General features: G+C 32.8%; 1 protein-coding gene across 1 annotated transcript in view; it reads right to left on the reverse strand.

The window, feature by feature from the left end:
• Positions 1-23,735, reverse strand: part of sli (slit guidance ligand) — a 138,739-nt gene extending 115,004 nt beyond the window's left edge. The window contains exons 1-4 of the mRNA XM_072539113.1: positions 23,536-23,735; positions 8,754-8,825; positions 5,303-5,374; positions 5,175-5,246 (exon numbers count right to left, since the gene is read on the reverse strand). Of these exons, the coding sequence (XP_072395214.1) occupies positions 5,175-5,246; positions 5,303-5,374; positions 8,754-8,825; positions 23,536-23,735 (416 nt within the window). The remainder of the gene's footprint in view (positions 1-5,174; positions 5,247-5,302; positions 5,375-8,753; positions 8,826-23,535) is intronic.
• Positions 23,736-24,454: the final 719 nt, after the last annotated feature.

The following is a 24,454-nucleotide window of genomic DNA, read 5'->3' on the forward strand; positions in this document are numbered from 1 at the left end:
AACAGATTATGTGCTTCCTAAGATTCGACAATTTTGAACCAAGAGAAGACAGAAATCGCACTGGTTATTGCGGATAAATTTACCGCAATCAAAGATGTCTTTGATGGTTTTGTATCGAATTGCAAGAAATTTTTGAATCCATCTGAACATTTGTGCGTGGATGAACAGTTAGTCTCTTTACGAGGCAAGGCTTCTTTTCGGGTTTACATGAACAGTAAGCCGAACAAGTACGCTTTAAAGATTTTTGGCACGGCTGATTGCATTTCGACAAAAATGAAATAATATAAACTTTATACTTTTAGGCAAAGAAGGAAACAAACCTGAGAAAGGCCAAGTATAAAAGGTAGTGATGAACCTCCGTTTACCTGCTGGGTATGAAATAGCTACTGATAACTTTTTTACCAGTATTAAGCAGATAAGCTTTTAGATAAAAATATAACCGTGTATGAAATACTGCGCAAAAATAAACCTTATATTCCAAAAAAACTACTTCCAATAAGATATAAGAAAGACTTTTTAAGCATGTTTGCGTTCCTCCTCCTCCTATCTTTTATCCTTCGTAAGGATGTGGTGACGTTATGGTATTTGACGAATGGTAATTGCTAGCCATTCTTCTCTCTCCTGGGCACGGTGTGCTGCCTCAGACAGAGAGTAACCGGTAGCGCACTTTATTTGGTCTGACCATCGGAGTGGCGATCTTCGTCGGTTTCTTTTTTAATCTGCATTGCCTTACAAGCTGCAAAATGGTCTGAAATGACCAGGAAAAACAAATAGACGATTCTTTGAAGTTGGGCACTAGATTATCGGGCTTCGGGTTAATAAACTGCAATGTTCAAAGCTTGGCTTTTCAAACACTCCTTGAAACCATGTGGACCTATTAAATCGTTGTATCACTGCTTATAAATCTCCCACATGAGACACAATACAACACATCGGTGATCAACAAATCAACAAAACTGCCACATTTGCATTTGATTGAATTCACCTTTCCACAAACAATATCTGCCGGATTTTTGAAGATTACACGCCGAGCTCTTTAGCCGTCAAAATTGCAAATCCAACTTTAAACTGTTACTACATATTTAACTGCTACAATACAACACATCTTCCATAACAAAAACGAACAACGAAAACCATTACAAATTTAGAAAAGAAAATCCGGACTGACAATGACTTGGAATCGTATCGTGGTCTATTGCGGAGTGACATCATTCGTAAAAATCATTTGCGTCCTTGCATTCCAAAAGTCCAAACTTTCTCAGCAATCTAAGTAGATATTTATTTGACGCGCGATATTAGGCAGCATCATGATTAATTACAACGATGCAAAAGGATTGAAAAAACATTTCGGTGTTTTAACATGTACTATAGGAAATAGAAATACATTAAAATAATTCTAAGGTGATTTAATACATACAAAAGAAAATAGAAATGTGTGATAAAATTAATATTTAAAATGTCACATTATCCTGTTTTTTGTCTTAATTATTTTTCTTGATTTTATAATTATTTCATATTATTTTTTCAAATGTGTCTAATTGTTTATTGTTTATAATGTTTACATCATATTAAAAATATATATTTTGATATATGTATTCCTTTTTTACATTTCTTAATTATAAAAAACAAAAAATATTGAGCCAAAAAGGTTGGGGAACATTTCCACCCCACTCGGTAATTCATGTAAGTTTTTGGCAATGGGTTATATATATGACCATAACCCATTAAGGTTGAGATACCACTGAAAATAAAAAAAATGAATATTGGCGAATGCACAAGATAATATTAACAATTGGCGAAGCGCATCCGGCAAAACTTCGATTTCTAACAAATTTTTAAACCCTAATTTTAATTTTTTCTTTCTCTCTTCTAATAACAATGTTTTGTATAAACCGCAAATTACCGTCAGATTATCTAGACAGCCATTGTTGCTGTTGTATTCTTAAAACGAATGTATTATATAATATATGAAGAGTGGCTAAGTGATCTAAGTGCCAAAACATAAATTTTGTCTTTTTTTCAATCAGTATGATCTATGTTCCGATGCCAATACCCCCCTATGAGATCTAAGTGCCAACTTCATTCTAGTGGTTGCAAAGGAAGCCCAAAGATGAAGCCGCCTATAAGTCCGGTATTATGTACTTTGCTAATTGATCTAAGTGCCAGTATATAGGTTGGTGTGTTGTCAATAGTATCGATTATTATTGTGTATGTATTTGCATTTTAAAGTAAATAAAATGAATTCTAGTGTGTTTGGCGACAAAAAGAATATGAAATCAATAAGAAAAAAACAGAGTAAAGCTAGATTAAGTGAATAACCCTATGTGACACAAAAATGTAAGCTGCAAAAACCTGGAAAAGCCATTCCAAAACATGAGGTTAGTACGAGATTTTTAACAGAGATTTCCCTTGAAATTTTACTTTTTTTTTGTTTTTGTTTTTCAACAAAAAACAAAATTTGTTTAATTTACTAATGTTTGTATTTTGAGAACGATTTCAGAAGTGGAAATTAAAAAGTCAATAAACTTACTTTAACCTTTAATTGTGGCTTATTCCCATTTAAATAGTAATTACTTTAACATGCCACAAGAAAATAGCTTCAGAACAATATCATCAAAATGTATAGATACATCTAAACTTGGCATTACTCAAGCATCGTGGTTACGTGTGACGAAAAAAGATCCAGGAACAGTATTGTACAAGAAAAGTTTCAGTGGCTTAATGGAATAGGAAAAGTGTCGTGTATTGAAAAAATGTGTGAATGTCCTTTATCATATATTATTTTTATAGACTTCGATCATTTCCATTTTTTCTTCATTTATTGTGAATTACTAAGTTTCTTCATTATCGGCTGTTTTATCGGTGCATCAAAACCTAGAGACAGTGTTTTCTCTGTTATTTACTGACAAAATGTCTCGAAATTTGGACACGTTATTCGAAATTATGTTGCCTTTAAACTGATGGTTTTACTTTTTTTATTTTTTTGAAACTTCTGTTGAAAAATTGGAATATACTGTTTAACGTTCTATTATAACCAAACTTTTTACGCCCATCACTCGAAAGAGTTTTTTTTTCTGTAATCGTTGATTTTTGTTTCACCTTTCTGTGTCCAGTAATAATCGAGAAAAGCGTGTTCCAACTTTAAAGAAAATTGCCTAAAAATACTGAAATCTAATAGTGAAACGTGTTACTCATCATTGGGCTTAGTTTCATCGTTATCGCCTTCGTGACGTCAAATCTCATGAACGTACGGTCAGTTAGTTCGTGTTAAAACTAATTTGAATGGAGAATAATGTATTTGTTGTCATTAAACTACCCGTCGGCCGGCAGCACTGAGTAAAGATGGTCTCGCGTAAGCAGTGTAGAAAAGTAAGTGATACGCCCATTTCAAATCGCAGTTGGCTTGAACTGCTAAAACAGCCTTAACACCAAAAATTTAATATATTTTATTTCGGTACCTATTAATAAAATGAAATTTCGATAAACAATTATATATTTGAACTTTGATCAAATGAAAGGGAGATATCGAGCACAGTTTTATTAATTAAATCTTATACAAGTACTTTTAGTTAATAAAACTGTGCTTGATATCTGCCTTTCATTTGATCAAAGTTCATTTATTCCAGCATTCAACCTTATATCAAATTATATATTTGTTTTATTTTTTGGAAGTTTTTTTTTTGATTTCTGGCATATTTTAATCTTGGCACTTAGATCACTTAGCTCGACCACTCTTCAAGAATATTCTGCACTCCCAAAGGTTCCTGTCCAATTTTTTATTTTAAATATGAATGTTTTCCAAATTTCCCGTATGTATTAATTTATATTTAAATAAAAATAAATAATTTAAAAATAAAATTAAAGACAGTCAAGATTTCCTTTCACGCAAAAATAGTCTATGTATCTGTTGATACGTATTTCGCTTTAATAAAGCTCATCAGAACAGTTATTCATAGGCTTTCTCAACGTGAAAATTAATCTTTTCCTGTCTTTGTGAAGCAACGATAAAATGGCTTCGAAACGGACGCAATAGCGACATCTGATATTAAATCCGTAAAATAGTTTCGAAACACAATTCAGATAACTGCCTTAATCTGAACCTTCTATAAATGCAAGGTATAACAGACGCTGATAAAGATGTTAATAGAGACATGGGGAATCTAAAATTTGCATTCCACGACATGTCTCCTCAGCTAAGCAGAAATCGTTAGCGAATTGGTTTCTTGTACTCATACAGAGTAGATCCGAATAAAAATAAAATTAAAGACAGTCAAGATTTCCTTTCACGCAAAAATAGTCTATGTATCTATTGATACGTATTTCGCTTTAATAAAGCTCATCAGAACAGTTATTCATAGGCTTTCTCAACGTGAAAATTAATCTTTTCCTGTCTTTGTGAAGCAACGATAAAATGGCTTCGAAACGGACGCAATAGCGACATCTGATATTAAATCCGTAAAATAGTTTCGAAACACAATTCAGATAACTGCCTTAATCTGAACCTTCTATAAATGCAAGGTATAACAGACGCTGATAAAGATGTTAATAGAGACATGGGGAATCTAAAATTTGCATTCCACGACATGTCTCCTCAGCTAAGCAGAAATCGTTAGCGAATTGGTTTCTTGTACTCATACAGAGTAGATCCGAATAAAAATAAAATTAAAGACAGTCAAGATTTCCTTTCACGCAAAAATAGTCTATGTATCTGTTGATACGTATTTCGCTTTAATAAAGCTCATCAGAACAGTTATTCATAGGCTTTCTCAACGTGAAAATTAATCTTTTCCTGTCTTTGTACAATTGTATAATTTAGTTAAAATAAAAAAACTATTCAGTATTTTTTTAATCGATTTAATTGTACACACTACACTCCTTTTCCCCAGAAATTCAGGCTGTAAGTTTAAATGTTTTTAAAAACAAAACAGTTAACTATCTATTTTTATCAAACATAATTCTAATTTTTGAACCTATAAAAAGTATACCTTTTTAAACGTAGCGAAATATAAGTAAAAAATAAATTGTTTGCTTTTTTTAAATCATGGACATATATAAATATTTTGTTGTTGCATTGCGCATTTAAATTTTAATAACAATCATTTTCCTAGACGAAGGACATAAAACGGCGCAAGTGTTGTACTATTCCTCGTAACATCAACAAATAAATTACTTACAAACGAAATAAATTAGGCAATGTGGAAAATAAATTTTCCGGAATGTGTCGTATACTGTTGCCATTAAGACGTCTAAAAAAGAAAGAAAGTAATGGTTGTGTACTCAGTCTTTTAATTCGCTTACTTACAGTCTTTCTAAATTTACTAGATCTTGAAAAGCGTCTCTCTCTATTGTTCTTATCGAGTTAACTGATAACTGCCTGCGAAAAATAATCCTAAGCTTAATATAAAAAGAAACAAATATTGATAGTATGGTAGAAAATCTTATGAAATATATTTAACTTAACTATTTTTATGATTCTAAAAATATAAAGCTTTGTAATTAAGATAACTAATTAAAATACATTATACTATTGACGTACAAACGTCATTTGTGTTAAATTTTTTAAGGTAGTAATAAATATCGAAAATATATATTAAAATGTAAAAATAAAAAAATCATTTCCTACAATATTTCTATCAGCCTTGCTATCGCATGACAAAAAGAAACGTATAAAAAACTAACGGCAACCAAATAAATAATAATATCATATTCGGGTACCGGTAAAGCCCAGATGCTAAAACAAGAAAAGAGATTAAGTACTGTATTACATCATATCTCGATATGAAGTGATCTTTGGATGGTAACAACTACATTTAATGTAAACCAGAAACATGAAATTACTAAATAAACGACTTTAACAACTAACTGAAAATGTCGTCGAGAAATATCAAACTGGGATCCGACCAGGAAGATCTCCAACTGATCCGCTATTCTCAGTGAACCAAATTCTAAACAAATCGTGAGAATGCGACATTGATGTTCCCAACATATTTATAGATTTCAAACAGGCCTACGGCTCAATTAATAGACAAAAGTTATATCAAATATTGCATAGCTTTAACATCCCCTACAACTTCGTCAATGGACTAGCAACTCCAGTGGAGTCTTACGTTGCCATGTAATCAAATCTTATTGTAACTTAAACATCCTAATTTTTAATTATCAAAAATGTAGTTCAAAAGTTAATCATATAACATTTAAAGGGTTTTTACCGATGTATTTAGTGGCTTCAAACATGTACATCCAGATAGCACTGATGGTGGAATAGTTATTCCGAAAAAGTTCTGTGATATTCCCCGATAGGATTTTTATTATTATACCTTTTATAAAGGAATTTTTAAATAAATTTTTTGTGATACATGGCTTACAGCCAACTAAAGGAATTTAGTTTCCTTGTAAATCCCCTAAAAACACATCCGACTAGTAGAATCAACAATGGACTCGTCAACAGCAACTGTCAGAGTACAAAATGAACTCACCGAGAACTTTTCAATAGTAAAAGGATTAAAGTAAAGTGACGGGCTGGGCTGACACTGACAATATTCAACCTGACTCTCGAATATGTGAAGCTGAGACAGCTGAATATAGGAAGAGGTAGTCTCCTAACAAATAAATCAATACATATTGCCGCCTACGCCGATGACATTAGCATTATGTCTCACAAAGCAGAAGAGGCGGCAGAAATATATTCAGGTGCAAAAAAGATCAAACTAGAAATAAATGTTTAAATTTACACTGAACCACAGTTGAATTCTTCTTCTTCTTTTTTTATGTAGAAATGACTTTGTCTGTTTTTCAATGTACTACCAGTAAGTTGTCATCTTCCTTTTTGGGAACCGTCTATTGCCGTCTTTCCTACTCTATTTGTTGTCATTCGGCTTATATGATCGTTACATTCTACTCTTCTATTTGTTACCCAGTTCTTGATATTCTCCACCTTGCATCTACGTTGTATATCTGTACTTCTAGCTCTATCCCTTTGTGTCTTACCATCAATTTTTGTAAGTGTTTTGATCTCTGCTGTTCTAACATCTTTTTTGTCCTCTCTGTGTCAGGTGGTGTTTCTGCCGCGTATGTCATTATTGGTCTGATGATTGTTTTGCAAATTCTGCCTTTCATTTCTTTCGCGATATTTTTATTTCCCATATTGTTTCATTTAATCAACCTGTGGCTCTGTTTGCTCTATTCACTTGATCGTCCACTTCAGTTTCGAACTTTCCTTAGCTAGATAATGTGATGCCTAGGTATTTAAACTCCATCCCTGGTTCTATTATCTAAAATTTCAGCACCAATTTACATCTTAGTAAATTTGCTATTATAACCACGCATTTTATCTTTTTTGGGGAAATTAACTTAAATTTTCTGGCGGTTATATTAAATTGGTGCGACATACGTTGTAAATCATCTTCACTTTGAGAGAGTAGTATTGCGTCGTCTGCATAGTAGTTTATTTTAAGTTGTATTTCTCCCATTTACAGTTGAATTAGAGGAAGATATTGAAACTGTAGAAAGTTTCACATATCTGGGTGTTGCATTGAACATGAATGAAACACAGAAGAACCAGAAATTCAAAGAAGAATAGTTAAGTGAAACAAAGTTTTCTTTTCATGTGTTTCTATGTGTTCCGCTTCAAAAAAACACACTGGATGTCTGGAAAATCAGGGTTTACAAAACTATTACCAGACCAATAGTATTTTATGGATACGAGACATGGGTAATGACAGAAGACACAAGACAAAAGCCGGAAGTCTTCGAAAGAAAAGTTCTAAGGAAGATATTGGGACCAATTAATAGTCTATTGTAGAATTACTAATCAGTCCAGAAGCCTTAGAAGCCAACCTCGATTTCGTTTAGCTAATATACCAAGCAGGTCTTCGCTCAGGTATAGGATGCACAAACATCTGTGATGTTAATATTAGTAGATATAAATAAGGAATTTGGCACGCTCAAAACGCAGGCTGGCAGCTTTCAAAGAATGTATGATTGCGTACACTAGTATTATTATCTGTATAAACATGCAACACCCACTGTAAAAATTGATAACATTACTGAAACTATTGACATCAATAAGGTGTTCGACACGAATACTATATGTTACCAATACTTATTGCAGTTTTGCAGAAAGACCTAATAACTTTTGTTTTCCTGATGGTATAATACTAATTAAAGAGATCCTAAGTGAAGTCATCAAAATGTTACATTAGCTCCAAAGGTATACATAAAAAGTAAGCCTACAGTTGAGCTGTTTATATTCTGATAAATTTTGTCTTGTTGTCGCTTATTGTTAGACCGTATTCTGGTCCATACTTCGCTATTATGGTCACCAGCCTCTGAAGATCTTCAATATTTTCCGCTATGATGGCAGTGCCATCCGCATATCTTATGTTGTTAATGGAAACTCCATTCCCATTTATCTTTATTCCCGATTCCACATTAAAGTCACGTAATTGTGTAGTATTAGACAAATATCTTACGTATTACAAATATTCTAAATTTACCGCAGAACGAGAACAAGAAAAACTGTAGGAATTTGATTTTGTTGTATTCAATATAAGTTACAGTGAGGATTTTCAATATTTATATTCAATATTTCAGATAACATTTTTTGTATTTTTTAAATAAACGCTATTATTATTAAGACGCTGCTTTATTTTTCTCCTTAAAGACTGTATACAACTTAAACATAATAGAAATAAAAGTGATAAAAAGATATATATGCTAAAGTAGAATGTGGTATATAGTTGTTCTATACTTACAGAATTTTAAGTTTGGAAAGATCTTGAAAATCGGACTCGTAGAGAATTGTAATGTTATTTCCCTGTAGATCTCTGAAAAGAAAACAAATATAAATACTATTGCTTTTAGCCAGATTAATATTATTCATAGTAACATTTCAAATACAAAATAAACATTATCATTTGAATTTAAAACTTCTTCAGAACATGATTTCAACTGTGTAAACCAGTAAAGGAAAAAAAGGTAGTGTACAAAAAATACGTAAAATTAAAACTACAAAGAACACCTTGAACAAAAGAGCAGATATTGAGAATCTAAGTTCTATATACCTATAGTAATATACTGACAATAAAAGAAATAACACCTATATAAGAGTCATAAAGCTGTGAGGAGTTATTCCACGTTCAAATGAAAGCAAGTGTTGTTTCATTTTATGTTCGGTTTTTGCCTTCTTTATTAATAAGGCAAACTCTGTTGCTTGTTTAATAAATACTAAGAGAGTAAACAGAACAGTTCTACCTACTATAACAAACATTGCGATAAGAAGGTTGCATAAGCATAGGAGCAGATACAGACAGGTCGATATAAGCTACTGTTTTGTTTTCTACTCCCTGGTATAACTTCTCTTCTTCTGTCCACAATTAAACTAACCTAAAATGTATGTAGTTAAAATAGAGGAGACATGGAAAACATTGGATAAGTTTATAATGAGGAAAAAGGAAAGCAAATAAAATTTCGTCGCGTTAGATTATACTGATAAATTTTATAGTAGTATCCTCACAAGAGTCACCAGTAAAAATATAGTGTTGCTGCATAATTCAGTACCTACTATAATTATTACGTGTTTGTTGGCAACACATTTTATTTTTATTGATGACTTACTTGTTACTTGTCACTGGTCTCTGTAAATTAAATTAAATAATAAGTTTATAAACGTCTTCGTGAACTACCCATTGTATAAACTATGAACATTCTGGTTTGTCAATAGTCTGAATCTGAATAAACTTTGTCAATTTAATAAGCACTAAATTCTCGTTTTCGTTTCAACATTATTTATGACCCTACCGAGAGAGTGTAGGGTGTATACCTGGTAGCTAGATATCGACAACAGGGAGAGCCTGTGTTGACGGATAGAAATAGCTATTAGCAGAGCTTCGAGCTTTTCTTAAAAAATTTTGAACAAAATAGCTGCTTTGTGTTACACTATATGTTAAAAGTAAAAACAGATTCGGAAAGTGGGAAAAATTCTATAGTGATACATAGTATAGTTAATTTTAAACAAAAAAAATTTAAAAAAATGTTTAAACAATTTATTAATTTATAAAGAGTTAATGCACTAGAATTTTTTAAGTCCTATCATATAAAAAAAGAATTATCTCATTACAAAACATCTCATATCAAAACATTGATTTTAATTAAATCAAGTTTAAGTTCAAATCAACAAATTTAATAGATTTTTTCTTTTTCACATTTTTTTCTACAAAAGTCAGTCACAGAATTCCGACAAAGCAGGGCGAAATTGAAAATGGGAAGTAAAAAATTGTGTATTCCGTCCACGAAGTGTTTGCCACCAGAGTTACCGCACAATTAAAAAACTCAATTGAAAACGTATTTAAAAGACATTTCGTTCAATTAAACAAATTTGACAGCATTAAATTGAATTAAATGTTGCGTAGTTGTAGATTTGGGTCGGGATAAGATCTTTTCGGCTTTTCGAGCGTTTACGTAAACCTTTTTGTACAGTGGATGAATGTTATTTCCAATTTGAAGTTTCAATGCGGAAAATTTTCTTTTGCAAAGTGTTTTATGTATTTATTTTATTTATCGTATGGCATACAATAAGAACACATAATTAAAAATCAATATCAAACGTTACATGGAGTATTACAAACGAACATCTAATGTATTATTAATATAATGTAAAACATTTTCGGTCGCATTCAGGAACTCATCGAAAACTCCAGGGAATCGCCTTCGGGGGCATTCTTCAACAATATGACGGACGGTCTGCCGTTGTGCACCACAGTCACACTCAGGAGTAAGGGTTTTTCCCCATTTATATAAGCTGTCAGTACATCTAACGCTGCTTGTTCTTATTCTGTTTAGCGTTGTCCATGTATTGTGAGTTAGTTCAAAACCTGGCGGTTTCTGATCGATACAGGCCATTTGGTGTGCTTCCTGTGGTAAGTCGCTCTCCCATTATCTTCTCCAAGCGTTGGTGAGGTTAAAATGTTTCTGATGTAAGAAGTTGGCTATTAACAATGGTTGATATCTGGTGCGCCGTCTGTTTATTTCGATACCAAGCTTATTATGGGGCAGTTGATGGTTAGCCTCGATTTTTCGATATTCTCTGAGAAGAGAATGACTTCTTCGTAGTTTCGGTGGTGGATTGTAACTCAGAATGGGAAGTCAATAGTTTGGTGTGGGTCTAATTGTACCTGAGATCATTCGCATTATTTGGTTTAATTGGGTGTCAATAATCTTCGTGTGTTTGCTATTGAGCCACACCGGGGAAGCATATTCAGAAGCCGAGTATACAAGTCATACGGATGATCTGAGTACGGAGGCTGAGGACCCCCATGTAATGCTCCCAGCTTTTGGACTATATTATTTCGCGTTTGCAGGTTTGCTGCCATTCTTTGTAGGTGTTCTTTAAAACTTAATGTTTTGTCCAGAGTCACTCCAAAATATTTTGGTGTTAAGTTATGAGTGAGCAGTCTGTTTTCAAAGTGAACGGAGAGTTTCTTGTTGGCTTGGGCATTATTCAGATGGAAACAGCACACTTCGGTTTTCGTTGTATTGGGCCGTAGCCTCCATTTGCGAAAATATTTTCCCATAACGGCAAGGTTATCCATTAGTATTGTTTCTGTAATATCCATGTTATTATGTCCTGCTGCAATGGTCCAGTGGTCAGCTTAACCAAATATCTGCGAAGTTGTCCCAGGTAGGTCTGCGATGTATAAATTAAACAGTAAGGATGCTAAAACAGATCCCTGTGGCAGTCCATTGCTGAGCTTTATTTGGACAGTTTTAAAGTTGCCTGTTGTGACTTGAAAAGGTCTGTCGTGAGCATGTTATCAATGAGTTTAGTTACCTTTTGACACGGGATAGCACGGATTAGTTTGCAGATTAGTCCTTGTCTCCAGACAGTATCGTATACAGCTGATAGGTCAATGAAAGCAAAGGATGTTTTTTGCTTTCTTTGAAAACCTGCTTCAATATGTGTTGTTAGGGATAGGATATGATCTATGAAGCTGCGGTTAGATCTGAACCCTGATTGCTCAATAGATATCAATTGAAATATGTTTCTACTAACTACAATGGAGGCCTTTTTTTAGTAAATGGGGAATTTCTTCTGATTTTAACATATCTGGATAGAAATCAGCCAGCTACTTCCTAGCATATAAAAATTGTGGATAAATTTTATCGGAACCGAGTGCCTTTCCAGTGCTATATGTATACAGAGTGTTTCAAAAAAGGTAACATCACCTCTAGAATAGATAAAAAACTGTAAAGTAATTTTGGTTTGCTCAGTAAAAAATTTTTGTAACACCATTTTCAAGATAAACGGCGTTAAAGAAAAAAAAAATGTTGAACATTTTTTACGATTTTGCCGACACTAATTCACAAGTTTAGATACTTAGATTTAATGATTTGCAACCGGAAACTAAGCTTAGACGTCCGATTTACTCGAACTAATATTGCTCGAAAATAGAGTTAAGAAATGCTACGTTTTATATGCCCTTCTCTATGAAGTTGGCGCGTGGATACGCATTTTTAATTAGGATGAGACGCCTAGAAGTCTTTGAAATGTAACTCTAACGCAAAATGCTTAGAATATCATGGACAAAACACATAACGAATCAGACAGTACTATGAATAACTGTACCGTAAACAGAGAACTAGAATAGCAACCATTAAGAACAGCAAGAACTCGTATCTAGGGCACAAATTGAGAACCAAACTTTGTAAGACTAATAATTAAAGAAAAGGTAAACGGTCGAGAAGTCGTAGGTAGAAGAATAATGCCATGCTACAATGTTTCGCCAATTTTATCAGACATCCGTATAGTCACCTATTTCTCTTTGAAAATTCTCACGATATCATTTTATGACCACTTTGCCAAAGTTCGCTGTAATAAAATTCTCCGTTAGATATCTATTTTGAACATTCTAAAATATAGATACCGCTGTAATGCCCGCAAACAGCAATCGTTACCTTTATGGTCGTCCCGGTATAAAATTAAACATAATTCGCTAAACCGTTAATTTATATAGGTAAATTTATTTCGTTTATTTTCTATGGAAATATAATCAGTACAGTGTATTTATCATAAGAGAAAATTTTGCCGGCAATATTTTCGACTGGTATGAAAGTTTGTTGCCTGGCAATTTACGCAAATTTAATTTTGACAGTTAATCACGAGACGTCAGTCGAGTGATTTTGACAAAATTTAATTTGCGTAAATTGCCAAAAGCAACAAACTTAAATAAAACCAGAAAAAAAATTTGCTGGTAAATAAGTTTCTCTCGAATGATATTCGACAAGACTATTTCACGAGACAATAAAAGCACCATACCAACGAAAGATAATCTTCATTTATTTTTTAACAATATTAAATGTACAATTATTATAAGCTACAGTAGTTTGCCCATTCCTTTCTACCAAAGCATAATTTTGTGTATTATTGACCTGTAGCATTTGAGAACTCGAAGGTTCAGCTTCATTTGTAGTTCTGAAATTTTTGGTCAACTTTGGTGACTGGAATCCAGCTGCAGATATGGTTTTAGAGAGCTTGTATTTGAGTGACCTATTAATTTAATTAACTCTTGTTAAGAAACACCTTGCTTAAATAAGGCTGACACAGCTGAAGATCGATGAGAATGGTTTGTTATTTTACGTTTTTTGTGTCTATTCCAATTTTTTCAGCTGACATTTTTGTTTACTTAGATACAGCGTTGATTCCAAGTGGACAGTTTTTGAAGCAAGATTCATCCTTCCAATTGGTATGAACGGTAAGAAAGAGTCTGTCTGATAAAATCTTTCTTCCCATTTTTTCCATTAATTCTAAAAATAATCTAACTGGGCATACATTTTCGTTTGATGAATTTTTTACCAGCCATTTGCTGCTTGCCAAACTTTTGCTTTACTGCCTTGATTTGTTTTGGAAAAAATGCTGTTGTATTCTGAAAAAGTGAATTTACGGCCTTATTGCCTCTCTAAGCAAGTTCAAATGAGCAAAGGTAAAAAAACTTTTTTTGTGCTCCATCGGGGATTTCCTCGTCGTAGTTTTGGATGATTTTTAATAGTTCTTCGGTGGATAATGCTTTTGAACTGAATTTTCTTTTTTCTTGAACACTTTGAAGCTTCCTCCACTTGGTGTCAATGGCCAATCTTGCACATTTGAAAGATATATTTGTGAAAGGGTCGATTTTTATGCTGTACTCCGTAAAATATTTTTCTTGTGCCATTTTTGTTATAGTATTCCACATTGACTTTACAGACGACTCTTTATAGTCTTCGCCATTGCCTTTTTTTACCCGACACCTTCGTGACGGATCAGTCATAATTTTGTCGCTGAGAAATCACGGGCACGAAGGAGTTTTGTCACTAGGAAACATGGCGTTGCTATGACGTTTTATCAGTTAAAAATAGTCTAGTGAAGTAGTCAATATAAATGTAACACTGGAATGAAGATGAAAAAACTTCTAGGCAGCACCTAAACCTAGAAATTTTCTAGAGGATAATAACTTTGCTATTTAAACATTTTCAAGTTAACCCTACGCACTGTTGGCGCGTGTATTAGAAAATTAATAAATTTAATTAATTACTTAATTTGAATAATTTAGATATAATTTCAGTACAATACACAAGTTTATACACAGTATTTTCTAAAAATGTGTGATCATAATATCTAAGTTTCAGATTCTATGTATAACCAATGCTTCACTGTTGAAATACAATAATTATACTCTTTTACACCAAAAGCGATATATAAATTTCAGTGTCGACCGAGAAACACCAATTATCGGTCAACAAACCCCCCAAAAAGTAAGTAATCAAACGTTTTTACATGTCGCGTGTACTTAAGGACTTTTCGCTCGGATTTACATAAACATTAAGAGCGACACAAATGATTATTTCGCACGAAAGTAAACGCAGAGAAACGACGACTTAATTTTTACAAAGGATTATTTCCCTAAAAGGATTTTTATCGGATACCGAAATCGAGAGTGGCTGCCCGAATGCTCGGGCCGGTTTTTAAAAGTATTTTGGTATTCAAGAGCACTTTCAGCAATTTACATTTTTCTGACGAGATTGAATAAGTGCGGGAAAGTAACATCTGGATATATTGCTTTAAATTGATTGAACGAAACATTTTAACAAAAAATTAATATTGATGAAAGTTTAATCTACACAATTTAAATTATTTTCGATAGAAAAGCTAGAAATGTTGCAACGTTGAATGCTAGTAAAATTTATCATTCTGCAGTTAATATTTTACACTGCAACAGTGCATCAAAACAGGGTTTCTAGAAAGGTAGTCGGCTTCTATATTTTCTTTTCGACGTTCATATTTAATTTTTAATTCAAACTGTAAAAGGAAATGTATCATATCTTCTAATTCTTCATCTGGTCTTGTACGAAGTTTTCTTCCCGCAAGTGGCTTATGATCAGTAATAACTACAAATTTTACCCATTAGCGAGTATTGTCAAAATTTTATTGCTTCTTTAATTGTCAAGGCATTTTAAAAAAAATGGCTTTTTTATTCCTTTGATATTTGTTCAATTTTTTGGAAATATAAGCTACTGGTTTCATTTTTGTAGCAATAGCATCTGTTTACACAGTTGTAGGAGCATTTGTGCCAAATAGCTAGCATAGGTTTCGAGCAGAGTATATTCTTAACACTATCAAAAGCTGTTTGGCAGCTTAAAAACTAGTGAAATTTGATATCTTTTTTTAGGTAAATTATGCAATGGCTCTAATAACCTAGCTGAATCTTTTATATATTTGTGGTAAAAATTTCCTTTCCCAAAAACTTTTGTATTTTTTTTGCTCATGTCTGATGCTGGAAAATCTCTGATTGATATTAAATTGTCATGTAATGGACGAATTTTCTTTTTTTTTAAACCCCATTCTATGAAAAAAACCTTGCCGCCTGATCAACAAAAAATCTTTCTAGCTTTTATCAAAGGTGTCACTGACAAGATCAGTAGAACTCTTAACCCTCTAAATATCAAAACCATCATCACTACTCACAAGTTGTTCAATCCCCTCAGATCCGTAAAAGACCAAATCTCCAATGAACACTATGGTGTGTACGAGATATTTTGTTCCAGTTACCCACGTACATACATAGGACAGACAAACCTACGAATCCACAACCGTATTTACGAACATTCTATATCTGTTAAACATTCCGATACTACTTCAGCCCTAGCCCAACATCATAGTCAGACAGGTCACAAAATAGATTTCAAAAAAGTAAAAAATCATCGCTTCTATCCTCTCCTTGACATCGAGAATTATTCGTAAAGCTATCGAAATTGAAAAACATCCTCATAGCTTAAAAACGCCTAGTGACGCTTAAAGACCGCCGGCAACATGGCGACCGCTGCTTCAGTGACCACCCGCCCCAACCGATCCCGCTCAGATCGTTTCCGCGCATACTGAGAGTATAAAAGCATCTACACAGGGTAAGACGGAAGACGGTCGTCACTCGACACTGAGTAAAAGGCAGATTCAAATCTCACTGCCGTTTGACGGTTCTTGTACTACTACAGAATAAGATATTAGTACGTCACGAGTGAAGGGAGTAAGCAAATTGAGACTGTGGACGCGAATGGTCTCAATCTTGAAACCTCTTTATAATGGCTCCAAAATGGATGCCGAAACTTCGAATTTTGAATTCTTAACGCGGTTCTTCCCTAGAACTTGGTAATTTTCATTTTGTAATGGTGAAAGTGCGGGTTGATAAAATTAATGATTCCAGGAATAATTTTGCAGAACACTCAGGCACACTTGTACATAGCATTTGGAATTTTCAGAAAGATTAAAAGTAATTTACATAAATTGTTTAGAGGAAGAATATAAAAAGTTGTTTTCGATTAGTCGGTAGGACGTAGTAATTTTGTTGCCAAGCGAGGCCGGCTAATATGTTGAGTGTGTAGAGGTTCTTCCGAAAGAAAGAATGGGAGAGATACATCTTGAAATGGAGTTTTTTGATTGGCGAAGGGGGAGACTATGAAATGATGGGAAATACGGCAGGTTTGTTGATGGAAGAAAGAAAAAATACAAGAGCCGATTACAAGATTTTAAAGAGAAAAGTTATTTGTGTTTCTTAATAAAATTATTAACTAAAATTAAATATTGATTTTCTGCGGGTTTTTTGGCAAGTAGAGTAGTAGTGTAAGAAGCCGCGGAGTGAATGATTTTGCAGCTAGGTAGTACAAAAGCAGAGAGATTCCAAATTTAAGTTTTTATTCAATACTAATTATCTGAGGTGAGGCTAGGGAGATTTTTTTGAGAGGCTTCCAGATTCTGAAGCGATTGGAAGCAAAAACAAAAGAACAAAGATTGTCTGAGTATTTTTTTATTTTTGTCTGATAAAAATACTTTTGATGGGCAAAGTTCTAATCACGAGGAGAGGTCACTCAACCAGGAAAAACCAGATTTTAGAAGAAGAAGACGATCTAATTTGTTATTTCAACTTTGATCTTAGATTTCTCAAAAAGGAGAATTATAGGGAGACAAGTTTGTGTTTGACTAATAGTTATCGACGTGATTAGTGAAACAACTTTCCTTTTTTCCTACAATTTGACAAACATGCTAGGGATATGTGATTTGTATGTTTCGATTTTCTCATAATTTTGAAATTGCAATATGTTGCAACTGTTGCTATGACATTTTCTATTGATTTTTTTTATTTATACAATATATTGATGAAATTTACGAGTATTTTGGATATTTATGTTTTGTTACTTGCAAATACAACAGCAGAGAACATACATCCTGAACCGCGAACCCAGAGCGTGAGTAAGATTGAGTTAAAGTAAGATTTTTGAACCATTGTAATACAATTAAAAATCCATAAATTTGCTTATCATAATAATCATAATAATATATATATATATATATATATATATATATATATATATATATATATATATATATATATATATATATGTATTTACTTGATACTGTAAATTGTTTTACCACTGTATACAACAAATCCTCGTCCCTCCATTCTCAACAGCCGAGGGGCAAAGAGAGAACGCTAAAGGGAGTTCCTTGATTGAATTATAACCCCCAATCAAACCCATTTTGATGGTGATTTATGAAATTACTTGAGTATTGTCTGACTCTGAAGTCCGTGAAATAAAACAATAAAATTTGGCGGTGTCTACATTGTGATCATGGGATGTTGAAAGTTTGATCGATCGTGTATTGTTGTTTTTTTAGTCATCGTAATGGTATACCTGAGCTTCGTGATTATATATCACTTACTATAAATTTCATAAATTACTCGTTAGAAAATTTTAAATTACAGATAGAGCAAATTTTTTAAAAACAATTTCAGTTATTTGGATTTAGTGTATGTTCTAATCGTAACGATCGAAGTAATTTTAAAACCTAGGATCGATGAATAAGATAATTTGGTGAATACTAGACAAACTTACTTCTCTAATATGGCGAATTTTAAAATAACTTTAAAATTATTTAAATTTGACTGTTATTAAAGAGAAAATTCGCTGATAAAACCAAAATTTTTATACCAAAACAAATCCTAATATCAATTGGAACATAAACTTAATGAACGCCAAGGTCACCATAGGACCAGCAGAAACGAGAAGAAATAGCGAAAATCCTATCGGTTTGAAGAATAAACCTATAATCCGGAAATATTTTATACCATTCAGTCAATATATAGGTACCCTAAAAGCAATTTCAGCAAAGACTTTTTAATAAATCCAAGCGTTGTAAAGAATGTGCAAACCATCAAAGTTATTACAGGTCGAGTAGCTTCTGTTATATTCAAAATAAAAGAAAAACAACGCTAACAATTATACCAGTTCACGTGCCTTTCACGGCATATGCCAATAATGATCCAAGCCGCCTCTTAAGGTAGATCAGGAGGTTTTAGCTAAGATTCCTATTAAACGTGGCGTCAGACAGGGATGTGTTATGTCACCGGTGTTGTTTAATGCCTTCTCTAAATCAGTGTTTAAAATCACGTTAAATAATCGTAGTAAAGGTGTTTAAATCGGTGGTGAAATAATTATTAACAATAGATATGCAGATAATACTGCTATAATGGCAGAGAGTCTAAAAAATCTTCAAAGTTTTTTGAACGCAGTAAACAATGAATGCAATTAAAACGGCCTAACTATCAACGTAAGGAAAACGAAATTGATGGTGGTAGGAAATTAATATTGAAATCTCAGAGAAGGAGCTCACAGCTAAATAGTATTATGTAGGATCAAACGATATCCAAGGACAACAAAAAAAGAATTTACAACATCCTAATTAAAAGTATTGTCACGTACGGCTTAGAAGGGTAACAAATAAAGGATATCACAGAGGAAATGCTTAAGATAACTGAAATGGATTTTTGGCGACGTTCAGATGGAAAGTCAAGGAGCGAAAGAGTAACAAACGATTGCATAAGAGAAATCATTGGTACAAAACATACATTAGCGGAAGATGCTAAAACAAAAAAATTTAATCTGGTTTGGCCATGTGCAGAGAATGTCTGAGAAGCGACTGAAAAATATTAACGATGGAATTGCAGAGAGTTAAATCCTACCACTGCGGGTTGTACAGAATAAAGCAAGACCTCTTAGTAGAAATACGGAATGAAATCTATAAAGAAAACTTTTCATAACCTTCTCAATCAAATTATAGAAGAGAAAAATTTCCCAAATAACTGAAACTTTCCAAAAAACTAGTTTTTTTACAAAAACTGTGTACAAAAAAACGAGAACAGGTAGACATAACATGAATATATTTAAAACAAAATTAGACAGATAATTTAAAGAATTAGCTGACTGTAGAAAAGGTATCACTCACTTCTAACACAAGTGATCACTTTCTAGCCACATATTGATGTTATAAACGTGTGTTTTACATTTTTACACGTGTGTTTTACAATGTTATAAACATTTAAATCTTAAATGTTTGTTAAGTTATTTTTACTCAAAAAGCACATGTTGCAATTCAGCACATAAATTCCAACATCGCTATTGTCCAACGCCTTTTCCCATTCATATTCATTCAGGACATGAATTAAACATAAATATCATCGTCTCTATCAGTCAATCAGGCGAATGCGAAAGAGGGGATTTTCGTATGATATTCGATGGCGTAACGCGGTCTACGGTATATGCTTTCTGCGTTCGTTGTATGCAAATTGATGATGAAATTGCTGGGGATAGGGTTGTGGGTTATTAGCTGTCGTATAGATTTAATATGGTGGAGATATTAAAAGAAACAGATGGTGGATGATTGTGGTTAAAGGGGAATTTTTGACGTCCAGCTGATGCGTAGATCAGTGAAATGTTGGCGTTATAAAATATCGTAGCTTGTTTTATATTTAAATTTAGCTTGAAACATGCAAAATGCGTATCTGACAAAGAAAAAGTTACGAAACAATATATTCAAAATATAAATGTATCCACAAAATCTTTCACTTTACGATATTTATTTAAGGCATCGTTAAGATGTATTTGAAATATTATACCAGTTAATAAAACTAACAATTTTAATACTCTAAGCTTTTTAAAAATTCATTCACGAAAAAAAGGTAAACTAGCAGTTTTATTGTTTTAATATTTTTATTTGTTTAGCATTATCTGACGTACCTTTCGCATATATTATTGTGTTTCTTCTGAATTCATTTATTTTAGCTAATATACACTCAGATGCAAAAAAACGCAACGGAGAAAATTTTGGTCAAATTCAAAGTATTTCAATTTTTTGAAGTACTTTGATGATTTTTTTAGCACACTGTGTATAAATTTATAAATTTTAATTAATTTAAGTGTGCTAATAAAATCGTCGAAATAGGGCTAAAAAAACTGAAATATTTTGAATTTGAATCAAAATTTACTCCGTTGCGTTTTTTTGAATCTTAGTGTATATTATCTCCAAAATAACATTCAAAATTATATTTATATATACAAAAAAATATATCAAGTTCACACTCGGGATATTTAAACCACATTAATAAAATATTAAATTTAAAACCAAGAATTCAATCATCTTATAAGCAATTGAAAATGGTTGATATCGGTGAAAACATACAAAAATATATAGAGGACATACTTTTAACACACGTACATTCGTTTTATTTTAATTTCTTTTTTTTTTCGCAAATCCCATCCTCATTGTATTCGTCAATTTTTCCCTTACAACCATGTACCCTCATCGTCCGGTAAGGGTGGCTTTTGCTTCGACCATATTTGCATTTAACAACTAAAAATTAAAACGGTCAAGCAGAGACAGTGTTTGCATAAAAATGAGAATTCACATTACGTTTAACACTGGAATGGTCAGTCAGTCCTTTGAAGTTTTTGCAAACAATTCATCCCTAAGTCTTTCGCTCCCTACATAGACGGTTCATGTTTTGAATATAAAAAATGTAATTCGAGTTTTACAAAGGTTTCCAAAAGTTTGTCCTTTAAAAATTTTAAAGTGCTGACTTAAACGTACACAGTAGGATCAAAATTATATTTTTGTGAGCGCATAAAAGATTTATGAGGATTAGGAAATTTTATGGAATAATATACTTGTCGAAAATATATTTATTTGATACTTTACAAACAAAAGTTAAATATTCTGTTGTAGAGAAACAAAAATCTCCACGTAGTTATTTCTTGGGGAAATCTTTGCTTTTGTGTCTGGTCGTAATGTTAAGAATACGATCAACTTTAACTCCCTAAGGTAACTTTAATCTTTTTTGTGTAGTTCTCATTTGCTAGGATAACATATATGTGGCTCTTTGACTCACCTTTTATAACTGCAGTTTTATTGTTATTTAGCACTAGCATAGTTTGCCGAGGATATCTATTCATTTCATCGTTCGTGGAGATCCTCACAGGATTGATTTAGTATTAATATCGCCGACAAGTATAAAGTTGCTCTCTGTGAGGCTACCACCTATTTTATGTAGTACTCTCTGTTTATATTAGGTCTTTTGTATTAAATATCCAGCCGTTTTTTGTGGCTATTTTTTTTGTTCGGAAACTATAATTATATCTGCCTTGATTTATAGGGCTTTAGTAAATATTAAGTATGTAGTATGTCGACTTGTACCCTATCTACGTTAGCTTGCAGAAATTTTAGTCTTTTTCTGCCTTTCAAAGTCATTTTTAAGCCTTCACCCATAGTAATACTAGGTCACATTTTGTTGGATAAGGGGCTAAATGTCTACGAGGACATTTTACCTGCTATAATAGAAAATTTCGATATTCTAGATTTATTTGATTCTGTTGTATGCTCAATAAAGGAGTGAGAATTACTATTTCGACTATTGGAAATTTGAGAAGCACTTGTGGACATAGGAATAATAGGATCCTTATCTTCCAAATTTGTCTCAGAGTTTCGCTCTCTCAGTCTCTCTTTATATCAGGGACTTTCAAATACTTGACACTACATAGTGCCCAACCTATGATCTCTACTGTTACAAAAGACACATATTTCCTCTTCGTTGCAGGCATCAATGATATGTTTTTTTTGCCACGTTTAAAGTAATGGTCCATTATGTTGGTCCCATACAACTTTATGGTAAAATGACCAACATCTAATACATTACCTTAATCAATGTCGTTTTTTCTCAACGACATCTAACAAGGAAAACTCTTAGATACCAGATATACTACACTCAAAATCTTGGAAGCTATTTCATTTGGGAGAATTAGCGACGTGGCAAACGTGTTACCTTGAATAGGTCTTAGGCTGCCTACTTTGTAAAAGAACCCCCATTCTTCAACCGAAATCTTGAAAGCTTTGACTATATACTTCTTATTCGCGCCAAAAGTCATCCATCTCAAAAGAATGGTTAATTTTTTTTTAATGGTAATATTTTTAGCAGCCAAGACCTTCTCTCTGTTGCTATTTCCCCATTACTGAGGATCGTGATTTCTTCCAATATTCCTAACAATTTTTCTCCATGGGTCTCTATCTTCAGCTGCCCTGATAGTTTCGCGGAATGAGTTTCCAGCTGAATTCTTAATTTGGTCGGACCATCTAGTTGATGATCCTTCTTTTGATCTTCTCCCCGGAACGTTTCCAGAAACAATTAATCTCTCCAAATCATCGTCACCTCTACGAACCACGTGACCGACAAATTGCAAAATACGTTGCAGACATATAGTGGACAGCATTTTTTTAATCTCGAGTTGGTTTAGAATGGAATCGTTTGTCCTATGAACTGCCCAACTGTCCGCGAAGAGTCCAAGTCTCTGCCCCGTATAGAAATATTGAGAATACAAGGGCATTCACCAGTCTCATATTGATATTTTGAGGGATAGATCTATCTTTCCAAACTTTAGTTAATCGACTCATCACATTTTTTGCCATACCAATACTGTCTCCAAACTTCTGCTTCACAGTTACCATCGGTAGTTATCCTAGACTCGAGATAGACAAAACTGTCCATTATCTGGTATTCCTGTAACATATTAGTCAGTTGAATAGTATGGAATCTGTCGACCATTATTTTTGTCTAAGCTTTATTGATTTTCAGATCAACTTTATTGCTTTCGTACTTAACTTATCGCAGGAGATTAAACATTTCTTGCCTATTTGCTGCGATAAGTGTGGTGTCACCAGCAAATCTTAAATTAGAGATTTTTCTACCAGCCACTGTTACTCCACCGGCCCATCCATCTATAGACCCGACCTTGCAGATACTTATATCATCATCTATTGAGACAGACTTAGACCTAGTTAAGGCTTTATTATCTTTATCGAGCGTGACAAAACAGTACTGGCCAAACATAATATTTGATCGATGTTTGTTTTGGTTCTAAACTAAAATGGTGATTACATATAAATGTTTTTCATTTTAAAAAAGTGTTTTAGTGATAGCAATCCTGCACTTTATTTGTATGTACAGTGTTTCATTACCCATTTTAGCTTCTCTTGACTTATATATATATATACCTTTCCTCCTCGAATGGAGTTTTAATCATCGGTTTATCAATTTTATATAACATTTGACTTTCACATTTAAACTCTTTGCTATACTTATATTAAAAAATAGAAAAAGTATAAATTGCAATATTCAAAAAGTTAGTAAATAACACTTATGTATTTGTTATTAGGACGACAGTGTTAATATTTAAAATGATATATACAGAGTGTTAACTAATTTTTACCTTGCGACGTACATGTGCCCCTTGCGCACCCTGGTAAGATTTTCTTGCAATGTGCTGACTCTCATGTGTGTCTTACTAATTTGGTTTCTATTTTTGTCAACAAATAAATAAAAGTCAACTAAAATAAGGATATCTATATATTGCACAAAAAACATTACAGTACTCCAGTCAAAATAGTTTAAACATATTTTTTTTTAATTCAAAAAACTAAAAATTCATAACGTCAAACAAACTAAATTATAACACTCGCATAACAAAAAACACAACACAAAGTCTAGGTTCTTTCGGACAATTTTCACAATGATATATTGTTTATTTTCGTAAGTAATTTTTTGAACAG

Source organism: Diabrotica undecimpunctata, chromosome 7, assembly GCF_040954645.1.
Source record: "Diabrotica undecimpunctata isolate CICGRU chromosome 7, icDiaUnde3, whole genome shotgun sequence".
NCBI lineage: Eukaryota > Metazoa > Arthropoda > Insecta > Coleoptera > Chrysomelidae > Diabrotica > Diabrotica undecimpunctata.